Source organism: Microtus ochrogaster, linkage group LG5 (genome assembly GCF_000317375.1).
Source record: "Microtus ochrogaster isolate Prairie Vole_2 linkage group LG5, MicOch1.0, whole genome shotgun sequence".
NCBI classification, from domain to species: domain Eukaryota; kingdom Metazoa; phylum Chordata; class Mammalia; order Rodentia; family Cricetidae; genus Microtus; species Microtus ochrogaster.
Genome location: NC_022031.1, coordinates 50,427,713 through 50,439,281, shown reverse-complemented (window position 1 = coordinate 50,439,281; position 11,569 = coordinate 50,427,713). Strand labels below are relative to the sequence as shown.

At 48.7% G+C, this 11,569-nt stretch overlaps 1 protein-coding gene across 4 annotated transcripts in view; it reads left to right on the top strand.

The window, feature by feature from the left end:
• Positions 1 to 11,569, top strand: part of Ptpn3 (protein tyrosine phosphatase, non-receptor type 3) — a 106,306-nt gene that overhangs the window by 35,720 nt on the left and 59,017 nt on the right. For all 4 annotated transcript variants that reach the window (XM_013351909.2, XM_013351911.2, XM_005362208.3 and 1 more), the window contains 4 exons: positions 2,386 to 2,493; positions 2,573 to 2,615; positions 5,070 to 5,148; positions 10,961 to 11,005. In XM_013351909.2, the coding sequence (XP_013207363.1) occupies positions 2,386 to 2,493; positions 2,573 to 2,615; positions 5,070 to 5,148; positions 10,961 to 11,005 (275 nt within the window). The remainder of the gene's footprint in view (positions 1 to 2,385; positions 2,494 to 2,572; positions 2,616 to 5,069; positions 5,149 to 10,960; positions 11,006 to 11,569) is intronic.

The window sequence follows — 11,569 nt, the reverse complement described above, 5'->3', positions numbered from 1 at the left end:
CACACCACATACACACACACACCACATACATACACATAGCACACACACCACACACATACACATAGCACACACACCACATACACACACACACCACACACATATATACACACCCCACGCACACTGTATCTGAATTGGTAACTTGGGGGAACAGGTGGGCTTTTGTCTTTACCCATGGAGAGACGTTCTTGCAACGGATGCTGGCAGCTTCTGAAGCCTTCAGGATACAAGGTGGTGCATTCTGGAAATAGGCAAGGCTCATGCTCTCTACAACAGACCGGATTCCATGAAGTCACCCCAAAGATCTTGCCGCAGGAATGTCCGAGTTACCTAACTCTCCCCACCCTGGTCACAGCGACCCACTTTCTACACATTTCCTGCTCTCAGAAGCTCACAGGGAGAGCCTCTCTCTACCTGTCTATTTCTGACTTGCATTGTCCTGAGCTAAATGGTTGGGTTGAAAGCATTCCTGGGAGGGCGACCTCTTAAAATAGAATCTGAAGTCTCCCAAATGCTCCATGCTGCTCTTGTGTACATCTCTCCCCCTCATCCCCCCCACCCCCACCGCCCACCAACCAAAGCCACCTTTTGTTTGTGCCATCAGCTTCAAGCTGGGTGGGCCCACTAGACAGAAGGGAAGGGTGACACTCCACCCTGTCATCCCGACACAGAGGGATTCCTTGTCCCTGTCCCCAGGTGGATCCCACTGTTCATGACATCCTCCAAGGACTCTACCTGCTGTGTCTCGACTGGTTCCAAGCCCTTGACAGCGGTTGACACTCCGTGTTAGTCACCGAGGAAGGAGAGCGCTGCTTACGGTGGCTCTGTCCCAGCGCCCACATCAGGCTGCCCCATAAACACTGGAGTAGGCCGCTGAGTCCCACTACAGAGTGAAGTGTGGCTGAATGTCCCCACCGGCTTCTCACTTCCGATGCCCGAGAAGCAGCGGGGCAGATAATCCCACAAGGGGACGTGCGCCAAGTCACTTCGAGGGTATTTTGGATGGCATTCGAGTATTTTTAGCTGTTAGTGGAGAGTTTTCCTCGCTGCACACTCTCTGGGTTCCTCCTGGGGAAGGAGCTGCAGCTGGGCCCCAAACAGCCAACAGGAGCTGACCTGGGATTAGCGTTGGCTGTGGGTAATCCGCGGCAGGTCATGGTGTGTTTGCTGTGTAACGCGTGCGTTTTCCAGAAGTCACTGGAGAGCCTCAGCTAAGGGATGGAAGCAATTTAGAAAGCTCAGTTAAGTTCGCAGTGTTGTGTGGTGTGTGTGTGTGAGTGTGTGTGTGTGTGTGTGTGCTCATGTGCGCGCACATGCATGTAGAGGCCAGAAGACAACCTGCAATGTGATTTCTCAGAGTCATTCATTGACCTGGAGCTTGATACGTCAGTCAGGTTGACTGACAGGTGCAGCCAGAGGCCAATATTGGGTGACTTCTTTCATTGCTCTCCGCCTTATTTTTATTTTCTGAACCATTCTGTCTGTCTATCTATCTGTCTGTCTGTCTGTCTCTCTCTCTCTCTCTCCATATATATTCATTTGAGACACGGTCTCACTATGTAGACAAGGCTGACTTCAAATTCACAGAGATCTGCCTGCCCCTTCCTCCTGTGCGCACGGATTGAAAATGTGCGCCCACTAAGATTTTATTATTATTTATATGTCTGCATTAATGGTGCCCATGCAATCAGAGTCCAGGAGAGAGCATTAGGCCCCTTGTAGCTGGAATGTTGGTGTTGTGAGCTGCCCAGCTTGTGTGCTAGGAACGAAATTTCGGTCTTCTGCACAGTGCAGGAAATAGTCAACCACTCTGGCCCCCGCCTTAGGTTTTTGAGACACGATCTCACTGAAGCTGGAGCTTTCCTACTTGGCTAGATTGCTTGGCCAGCAGGCTCCCAGGCTGTGTCTTCCACTGTACACACGTGGATTGTGGGGAGTTAAGCTTAGGTCCTCACTCTTGCAAGGCAAGCACTCTATTGACTTACCTTTCTCCCCAATCTCTTAAACTCAGAGTGTCTCAGTCATATTTATATAGTTTGTCTTAACCCTACTTTATATCCTTTGTGCAGTTTTGTGAACCTGAAATTTATTAATGCTTTTTTTTTTTTTTTGGATTTTTTGAGACAGGGTTTCTCTGTAGCTTTGGTTCCTGTCCTGGAACTAGCTCTTGTAGACCAGGCTGGCCTCGAACTCACAGACATCCGCCTCCCTCTGCCTCCCGAGTGCTATTAATGCTTTTGTTAACTCTGGGAAGTAGCTATTCATAAACTCTGAGGAGTTTAGTTTCCCTTTTTTTCTACAGTAAAAAACAAACAAAAACGACAACATTGTTTCTTCTAGTTCTTGGTTCATCTTAATACTTTCTCCACTTGCTGCTTTCTGATCTAGAAACAAGATCTGGGCCAATCACTTCTGGATTTGGCCTACGGCCACCTGGGCGTGACGGAGAAGGAGTACTTTGGCTTGCAACATGGCGATGACCCAGTGGACTCCCCCGTGAGTGTCCCCGCATATGAAGTGCTGCTTGCCTGCTTCGGCTGGTCTTGCCGCTTATGTGTGTTTTCTCACTCCACAGAGATGGCTCGAGGCAAGCAAACCCCTCAGGAAGCAGCTGAAAGGTGGGTATGACTTCACTGGTGTTGGTTCTTGGGGGTGTGGCCATCTATCTTTTCGGGGGACTCGAGGGGGCGGGGCCAGGGAGAGATGCTTAGGCTGCGCTTCAGAGCAGCCTTAAGGATTCCAGCTGTGCAGAGTGGTGAGGAGAGAGGAGGCAGCTCACAACAAGGGAGCCTTTGCTTCTGTTTATAAGGGAGAACGTGGATGAAGGGTGGGCCTTCTCAGCCCAGGATGAGAAATAGATATAAAAGGGCCAGGGGGATGTCTTAGTTGGTAAACGTGCTGGCTGTATAAGCTTAGGCACCTGAGCTCGGATCCCAGCACCAATGTAAAAGGCTGGGCACTTTGGTGCGTGCCCATGATCCCAGTGCTGGGAGGATGAGTGAGACAGGGGGATTCCTGGACTTGGCTGGCCACACCCCCTAGCCAAAATGATGAGCTCCAGGTTCAGTAAGAGACCCTGTCTCAAAAAATTAGATGGGGAGCAGTGGACGAAGATCCTGACATCAGCCTGTGGTTTCCACGTGCACATGCAGACACGCGTGTGCATGTATGCACACACGCACAAAGAGAGACTGACATAAACCCTCATACTTTCCAACAGCTTCCAACATACTTCCCACAGATGCTGGCTCATCTGTCCTGAGCGGCCCCCCTGTGTTACTCTCAGCCCCGAGTGACACAGCTACTCCAGTCATGCCCAGCCTACCCTCTGGCCGCCTCTTCTCAGCCTACCTGCCCTTGCGGCTCTCATTGGCCCTGATAGGTACCTGTTGTCCCAGACTAACTCGGCCTGTCTACACGACTTCCTCTGAACCGCCCCTCCGTCTCCTCCTTCTGTAAAGAATGCTTTTCCTCTTGACCCAGGGTCCGTGGCCACTCCCAGAGTTCCACAGATATCACCGGTTACCTGAAGGGAAGCGCTAACTCTCATTTCTTTGACCCTTTGTGGCTGAGCACGCCTCCTGCTACCTCACAGTGAGGTGTCTTAGCTGCCTCTTGAGACTTCACCCTACTCTGTCCCCTTCAGGATTCTGGACTCACAGGAGGTGGCCAGTCACTTGAGGCCTAGGTAGCTGTTGTCTGTCAATCTCTCTCTGACTCATTCTTGCAGCAAACACATCCCTAAGTGCGCTGACCAAGGCAAAGCACTGTGCTAAACCTGGGAAATGCGGTGCAAGCCAGATTTGAGCCCTGCTCTCAAGGTCACGTGTAGAAGTTGAAAAGAGGAGTTCTGTGATAGTACTATGTATATTCACTTGTGCGTGTATACGCGTACACAGGCACACACACACGCACACACACGCACACACATGGTCGCACACACACACACACACATGTGTGCGTGTTCTCTGAGTCCACAGAAGAACCAAGAAAGACAGAGACTATACCTGAAACACCAAAGTAACAAACGAAGGAAGGGGGAGACTGAACAGTGAACGCGGGATGGGGGACAACGATGATGACTTTGCCTCTCTTTTCCTCAGAGTGAGCGCCACCCACTGGTTGCTAGGTGTGTAGACAGAGGCGTACCCACCCACCCACCCACCATTAAAGACTCTGCTAGCCCCAGCCCAGAGGTGACAAAGGAAGGAACTAAGAGATGGCAGAGTGGAGGCAGGATGAACCAAGACAGAAGACGAGATGAGCAGAAGGATTAGCCAGCTGGGCAGATCACAGAAGGACTTGGGTTTCAGAGATCACGAAAGTGCTATGTGAGCCCGGAGACAGGACCTGGGCAGATTTACCAAGTGCCAGAGACAGGGTGAAGTCAACAAGGTCGGGTCTCCCCATGTCTTGGCAACAGTGATCTTCGGTCAGACACGTGGCTAGTTTTATCCCACAGGCAAACTGGCTCTTGGCGTTGATGCCTAAGTCACATCTGAGTGGTACAGCACTCAGGGTCACAGTGACTGTTGTGATCTACCTTGAAATTATGACAGTGTTTTCTAGTTAAAAAAAAAATCAAGTCAAAAACTTGAGTCAGTGTTACAGAGCGTTCTGGTCTTGTCACCGGTGCCCAGTCAGGAGAGGCAATTCCGTCCCTGACTGTGAAATAGATCCACCAGCCTGCAGGTAGCCATGGTGGTGGTGAAGTTCTATAGGCTATCTGGAAGTGTTGCAGAGGCATAAATCACGAGCTAAATGCAGGCTGCTTCCGTTCTTTGTGAATTTGTGGATAGATAGTACAGGTATCATAGTTTGAGCAGGGCCCTAAGGAAGATGTGCAACCGGAAGTAGGTGATCCCACAGTGGGGCAGATGCTTTACAAGTCCTTTAGGTGTACATGGGCCTTATGAACTGTTAACTTATATACTCTGAACTTGAAGTCGGAGCTTTTATAGTGGAAAATGGGGTTGAGTGAAAAGTGCTCCCTTTATGGGGAGTAGCAACTGTGTACGTTGACTTTTTTCTTTTTAAGGGAAAACCTAATTTGTCTTTGAAAAATGTTATAGGAGGTTTCCCCTGTACCCTGCATTTTCGAGTCAGATATTTTATACCCGATCCCAACACACTGCAACAGGAGCAAACCAGGTAATGATCTTTTTCTCTTGAAGTTCTCTATCTAGTCTGTACAAATCGGGAGCCCCCCAAAAATGTGCTCTTTGTTTTCTAGTCAAATCATAACTTGATTGGGGTATGACCTCCCCAACTATCGTGATCCAAGAAAACCTTGGGGGTGCCTAGGTTGAAAGTTTTAACTGGCAGGTTTGTTTTTCAGTTTGTGGCCTGTGTCTCAGCCCCAAACTGGTATAATTTCCAGTGCGTGGAGACCCTCTCTCTCTCCCCTCCTCTATCTGGTAAACATTATGAGTATTAAGGATGCTAAGCCAGTTCTTCTCAAGCAGGCCGAGAGTAGAGCAGTCACCCACAGGACACGTAAGGTGGAATCTGAGGGGCCGGAATAAAGTCCCTTGAGGAAGACAAGGCTAGAGGATTTTCTGGTTGGGGAAACAGGCCTAAGGGAAGGGAAGGGAAGGGAAGGGAAGGGAAGGGAAGGGAGGGGAGGGGAGGGAAGGGAAGGGATAGGGAAACTTGGGCTTGTGGGATGGATGGCATGGGAAGGGTGCAGTAAGAAAGTCATATTGCCTTGGGATGGAAGACTGTGCCAGCCGCTTCCCCTGTTGTACGCCACACTGAGCCCTTTAGTTATGTGCCCCTTTGTTGTTCTTAAGGAGGGAAATTGTCTCCCTGGGAAGAAGAAGCTGTTCTGGATTATTGAATCCTATTTTATGGCAGAAAAAATCCCACCAAAGAGATGCCATTAGCTTAGACATAAACCGCTCTCTCATTTTCCTTTCTTCCTTTTAATGGCACACAGCATTCATATTTTAGCTTTTAATATGTGTAAAGGCCACTTGTTCATTTATTACTCTGTTTTTCTTTCTTGTGTATGTGTTTCTTTCCTCCACAGAGGCAGGCCCTGGGGCTGGACTGTGTTTATTATTATGGTAAATGTGAAGCCTGGATAAGGGAGGCCTGGATGGCTCCTTGGGAAATCACAGTGAAGTGCATGCTGCTTTGAATCATTTTGGTGCACCACCACCACCACCACCACAACCATCACCACCACCACAACCATCACCATCACCACTACAACCATCATCACCATTACCACCATCAGTACCACCATCACCACCATCACCACCACCCCACCACCACAACCACCACCACCACCACCACCAGCACTATCACCATCATCACCACCACCACCAGCACTATCACCACCACTGCCACCAACACCACCACCAGCACCACCAGCACCACCACCACGACCACCATCACCACCACCATCGCCACCACCACCATCACCAGCATCACCGCCATTACCACCAACACCACCACCCCACCACAACCACCACCACCACCACAACCAGCACCATCATCACCATCACTACCACCACCTTCACCATTACCACCATCACCACCAGCATCATCATCACCACCAAAACCACCATCACCACCACCACCACCAGCACTATCACCACCATTGCCACCAACACCACCACCAGCACCACCAGCAGCACCATCACCACCACGACCACTATCATCACCACCATCGCCGCCACCACCATCACCAGCATTACCGCCACTACCACCAACACCACCACCACCACCACCACAACCATCACCACTACAACCATCATCACCATTACCACCATCAGTACCACCAGCACCACCATCACCACCACCCCACCACCAACCACAACCACCACAATCAGCACCATCATCACCATCACCACCACCACCTTCACCATTACCACCATCACCACCACCACCAGCACTATCACCATCATCACCACCACCACCAGCACTATCACCACCACTGCCACCAACACCAGCACCACCAGCAGCACCATCACCACCACGACCATCATCACCACCATCGCCACCACCACCATCACCATCACCTTCACCTCTACCACCATCACCAGCATCACCGCCACTACCACCAACACCACCATCATCACCACCATCACCACATGACTCTTTACTCTGGTGAACTAGGGACAGTACTGTTCAGATTCTCAACTGAGCACGTCATGTCGTAAGCTGACTGACATAAAACTGGTAGCATCATCTGTCAGGATGGTGTTTTAAACTACCTTACCAGGGTTTCTTCAGAACAATCTGAAATAGCAGATTCTGTTTGAGGGATGCTTTAGAATTCCACAAAGAGCCAGATACAATGGCAGCATCTATAATTGGGGAGACAGAGGCAAAAGGATCCCTTGAGTTTAAGACCAGCCTAGGCCATGTATCAATACACTATCTAGAAAAAAAAAAAAGAACAAACCTTGAAGAATTATATATGTACATGTGCTAGTTTTTTTAAGTGACCATTGTGGCTCACCAAATTGATTTTGCTCAGCTAAAAAGTTCCAGCTCATGTATGGTGACTGTCACCGTCTACCATATCTCTTTCCTGGAGTGCCGGAGCCCCAGGTGTGAGACTTCCTGTCTGCAGGCCTCTGAGTAGAAAGACTTGCCGGAGATACTTCCAGGATCAACCTTATCTCATGGTCCAATGCCCTTCATGGCCATCAGCTTCTATGCCCCCACAGGAAAGAAGCCGAAACCTTGTGGAGTGAGACTTCGTGCCCTCAGGGGACATCTAGGGAATGTAGGGTAGAGAGAAGCCTTGTGGAGCAGAGAGGCTACCTTCAGATCTTCTGAGGAGCTGTAGGGATGGGAACACACAGGGCTATGATGGGGAGCAGATTTTAACTGGAGATGAATGATAGACCAATTCTTGTCCTTACCTGAGTTACAGGTCAGTTCCTCGTCAGAGTCACTGGTTCTGATGTCACATCCACTCCCACCTTAAGGTGCATAGCGTGCAGCCACTATAGCCGCTTCCTCCTGAGCAGTGGGTACCAGGTATCACATTCAGCAAGAACTAGGGCAGCATATTGTTCCTTTAACCAGTGAGCAGCTGGGACTAGGTTCCTCCACTAATTCACACATGGGATTGATTTTTGTTCTTTAATTTGTATGAAAGCTTTCACCTCAATCCCTGGCACATACAGTCTTCATGTGCTCTAGGTTCATAGCCACTCCAAAGAGGAGTTTCCTTTTTGGCTCCCAAGAATCAAAGAAAGGGCCAGGCATGGGGGCACATGCCTTTAATTCCAGCACTTGGGAGGCAGAGGCAAACAGATCTCTGTGAGTTTGAGGATAGCCAGGGCTGAAAAACTGAAAAACCGGGGGGGGGGGGGGGGAGGGGGAGGAAAAGAAAGAAAAAGAACCAAAGAAGGGATGTAGTGATGACGACATTGGTTGTTTTCGTTTCTCATCTAGGACAGGAGACAAGTCATTGTTTTGTTTTGTTTTGTTTTGTTTTTCTTTTCCTGAAGTTGAGGTCTGTTCCATTTTAAATCCTGTGAATGTGCTAAAACAACCTAGCCAAAAGCAACAGAGGAGAGGAAGGGGTTTGTTTGAACTCCCTTGCTAGGGAATGGTACTGCCCACAATGGTCTGCCTCTTCCCATATTGATTATCTTATCAAGGCAATCCCCACAGACATGCCTACAGGCTGAGATGATGCAGACCGTACCTCATTGAGACTGTCTTTCTGGGTGATTGTAGTTTGTGTCATCTTGACAGGCAGGGGTCACAGGATTTGGATGGAGTGCACTCTCAAAGGGGGGGTCAAACATTGCTAAAGTCAGACATGCCGAGTCGCTCCCATTGATCGCTTTCCTTTCTTCTCGGGGGCGCTTACATGACTGTTTATCGTGAGCCTCCGCAACTGCTGTTACTGATAAATTTAGATCATTCTAAGCAGCATTCTGCTTACTGGCAATCTCTAATTACGGTTTGCACTCCTGGGGGAAATAATAAAGCCTCCAAAGTTTGGGGTGCATTCTGATATTCTCATTTCTCTCCACATGATGCTGTGGGGTTGACTCAGCTTTGCCAAGGACCAGGTGGCATTTGGTGAATGTTCATGGTCTCATTTCTGTCCGTCAATGAAAGCCCAGGGTTTATCAGTGGATCAACTACAGCTCTGCCTCTCTCTTCTTTCTCCCCGTTTCCTTCCAGGGGGAGAGAACACTTAATTCTGATTGAATGTTAGCTTGGGTAAACAGAAACAAACTAGAAAGAACTGGCTATGTTCTCCTAGGTGGAAAAGATGATCCCACGACGGAGTGGGCATGAGTTAGCATGAGTATTTTATTACGTTCGTTATTGCCGTGACCAAATCCTTAAACAGCAACGAGAAACTACGAGAGGAAAGAGGGTTTGCTTCGGCTCACAGCTCTAGAGGCTCCAGTCCCTCACGGTAGAAGGCATGGCGATGGGGGTGGGAGGCAGCTGATCGCATGGTACCCACAGTCAGGAAGTACAGGTGACTACTAGTATTTGGATCATTTCCTCTTTTATTCGGTCTGGGATCTCAGTCCATGAGTCATTCACCAGATTCAGGGCGGGTCTTCCATCATCAGTTAAAACTTATGGAAATGCCGTCAGATACACCTAGAGGTGTGTTTCCATGGTGATTTTCTAAATGCAGTCAAGTTGACAGAAAGGTGAACCACTCCTATGCCTGTGTGACTAATACCGTCTAACGGTGCCCAAGGTTCACACAATACAGAGTGTCGATAATAGATCCTATTAAGACATGGTAATGACTTATATGTAGCACACAGAGATTTTTCTCAGAGCATGTATGTCCAGGTTAAAGAAAGCAAACAAAGGTAATCCATAAAACCTCTCTGAGCATCCATTCCCCCAGACTGTAGCGAGTTCATTGAGATAGATAGCCTTTAGGTCTACTTAATTTTGTAGTATGATTTTTTTTCTTGCAAGTTCTTTATCATAACGTTTTAAGAAGTTAAACAGAGATGGTGTTACAGCCTCACAGATTGACTGGGATGCAGAAATGAGGAAGAAAGCCACAGAGCCAGGCACTAGCCCCAGGCTGCAGATAGGAGGTTGCAATACTGTCTGAAGCATTCAGGTCTCAAAACAGCCAGCTCCCTGACCTTTCTCAACCCCGAGGAATATGAGCCTGGTTTGTTTAAATTGCCAGCCTGATCTCTCTCCTACCCCCCCCCCCACACCCCCGTGCTTCTGCGCTTGTCTGTATTAGCTTTCAAGAGGTTTTCCTTTTGTCACTTTTGGCTAGACCCTGGAATGTCAATCCCGCTTGAATCTGGGTTTTAAAAAAGAGTGGGGGAGAGGAGCCAAGCGTCACATGTATGCAGCGTCCCTAAATATAGATACCTCCACGGTGCTTCCTGGCCTTGCCAGGGCTGTTGATGTTGGCCTCCTTTCTTCCCCCTTATCTGTCTCAGGGCAAAGATGCAGCCTGCAGGGCTGAGGGGCCTGGAACAGTTTGCCCCCAGAAGAGCTCTGGGCTTTCAAAGCTGATTCTGCCATTTTTGGGTCCTGGCAACAAGGCTATCAATATTTTTGCTCCAGCACCCATAGTTCCTAGGCTACAGGAAAAAGCTCTGCTGGATGTTGCACCACAGTCAAGATGTGATCTTCACGGGCCCACTTCCTTAGTTTCACACAGAGGAGCGGGGGAAGGGGGGAAGGGGGGTAGACATGCCCATTCGGTGTTTAGAGCACTGACCTGTGAGTGTGTGGGGCAGCTTGTACAGAATGTTGGGGGTCCCCATGCCTAGTTAAGAAGGCTCATGCAGCAAGTGGGGCACCCTTGACTCCTACCCCATCCATCCCCTCAGCCCGCCCTAGCACACACAGGGCACCTAGGCAGGTTTTCAAATAGGTAAAATGGTATTTGCATACGTATATTTTTTAAAAGTGCGTTTTTGTTGTTGCTGCTTGCTTATTGCACGTTGAGCATTCGCTAACAAACACCATTGTTTCCCAGGCATCTGTATTTCTTACAACTGAAGATGGATGTTTGCGAAGGAAGGTAATGAGAATTTCATATTCTTCTTTTCCTGTCAGGCTAGCCAGATTCCTGGTTTTAATCTAATGAGCACTCATTCCTGGCAGCAGAATTCAATTTAAACAAAACCCGTATGTTGGGCTGTTTTCAACTCCGCCTTGGTTTACAGAGGCTAGCGGTGGAGAAACTTTGTTCGATACTATTCTTATTACAAAAGATCCAGGGATCTTTCTGGTAGAGACCTGGGGATTTTAAAGGGGAAGGAAAGACCCTGGATGTGAAATGGGCCTTAGATCAGGTAGCAGATAGGTGCAAGTTAGAGGCGTTGCTGAGCCCATAGTACTTCTGGGTGATTCCTCTTCTCTCTGGAAGGAATTGTGTTCAGATGTGAGCATCTGCTTGTGAGTCAGGACTCTGGGTATATCCAGGCCGTCTCACTTGGAAGGTAGCTGTGAGTGGCTAGAAACACAATTAAAATCCCAAGCCCACAGAACACCGTCTTCCAAATCCTTAGTACTTTCTTTCTTTTTAAAGATATGTTTGTTTGTTTATTTATTTATTTATTTATTTATTTTTTGGTTTTTTGAG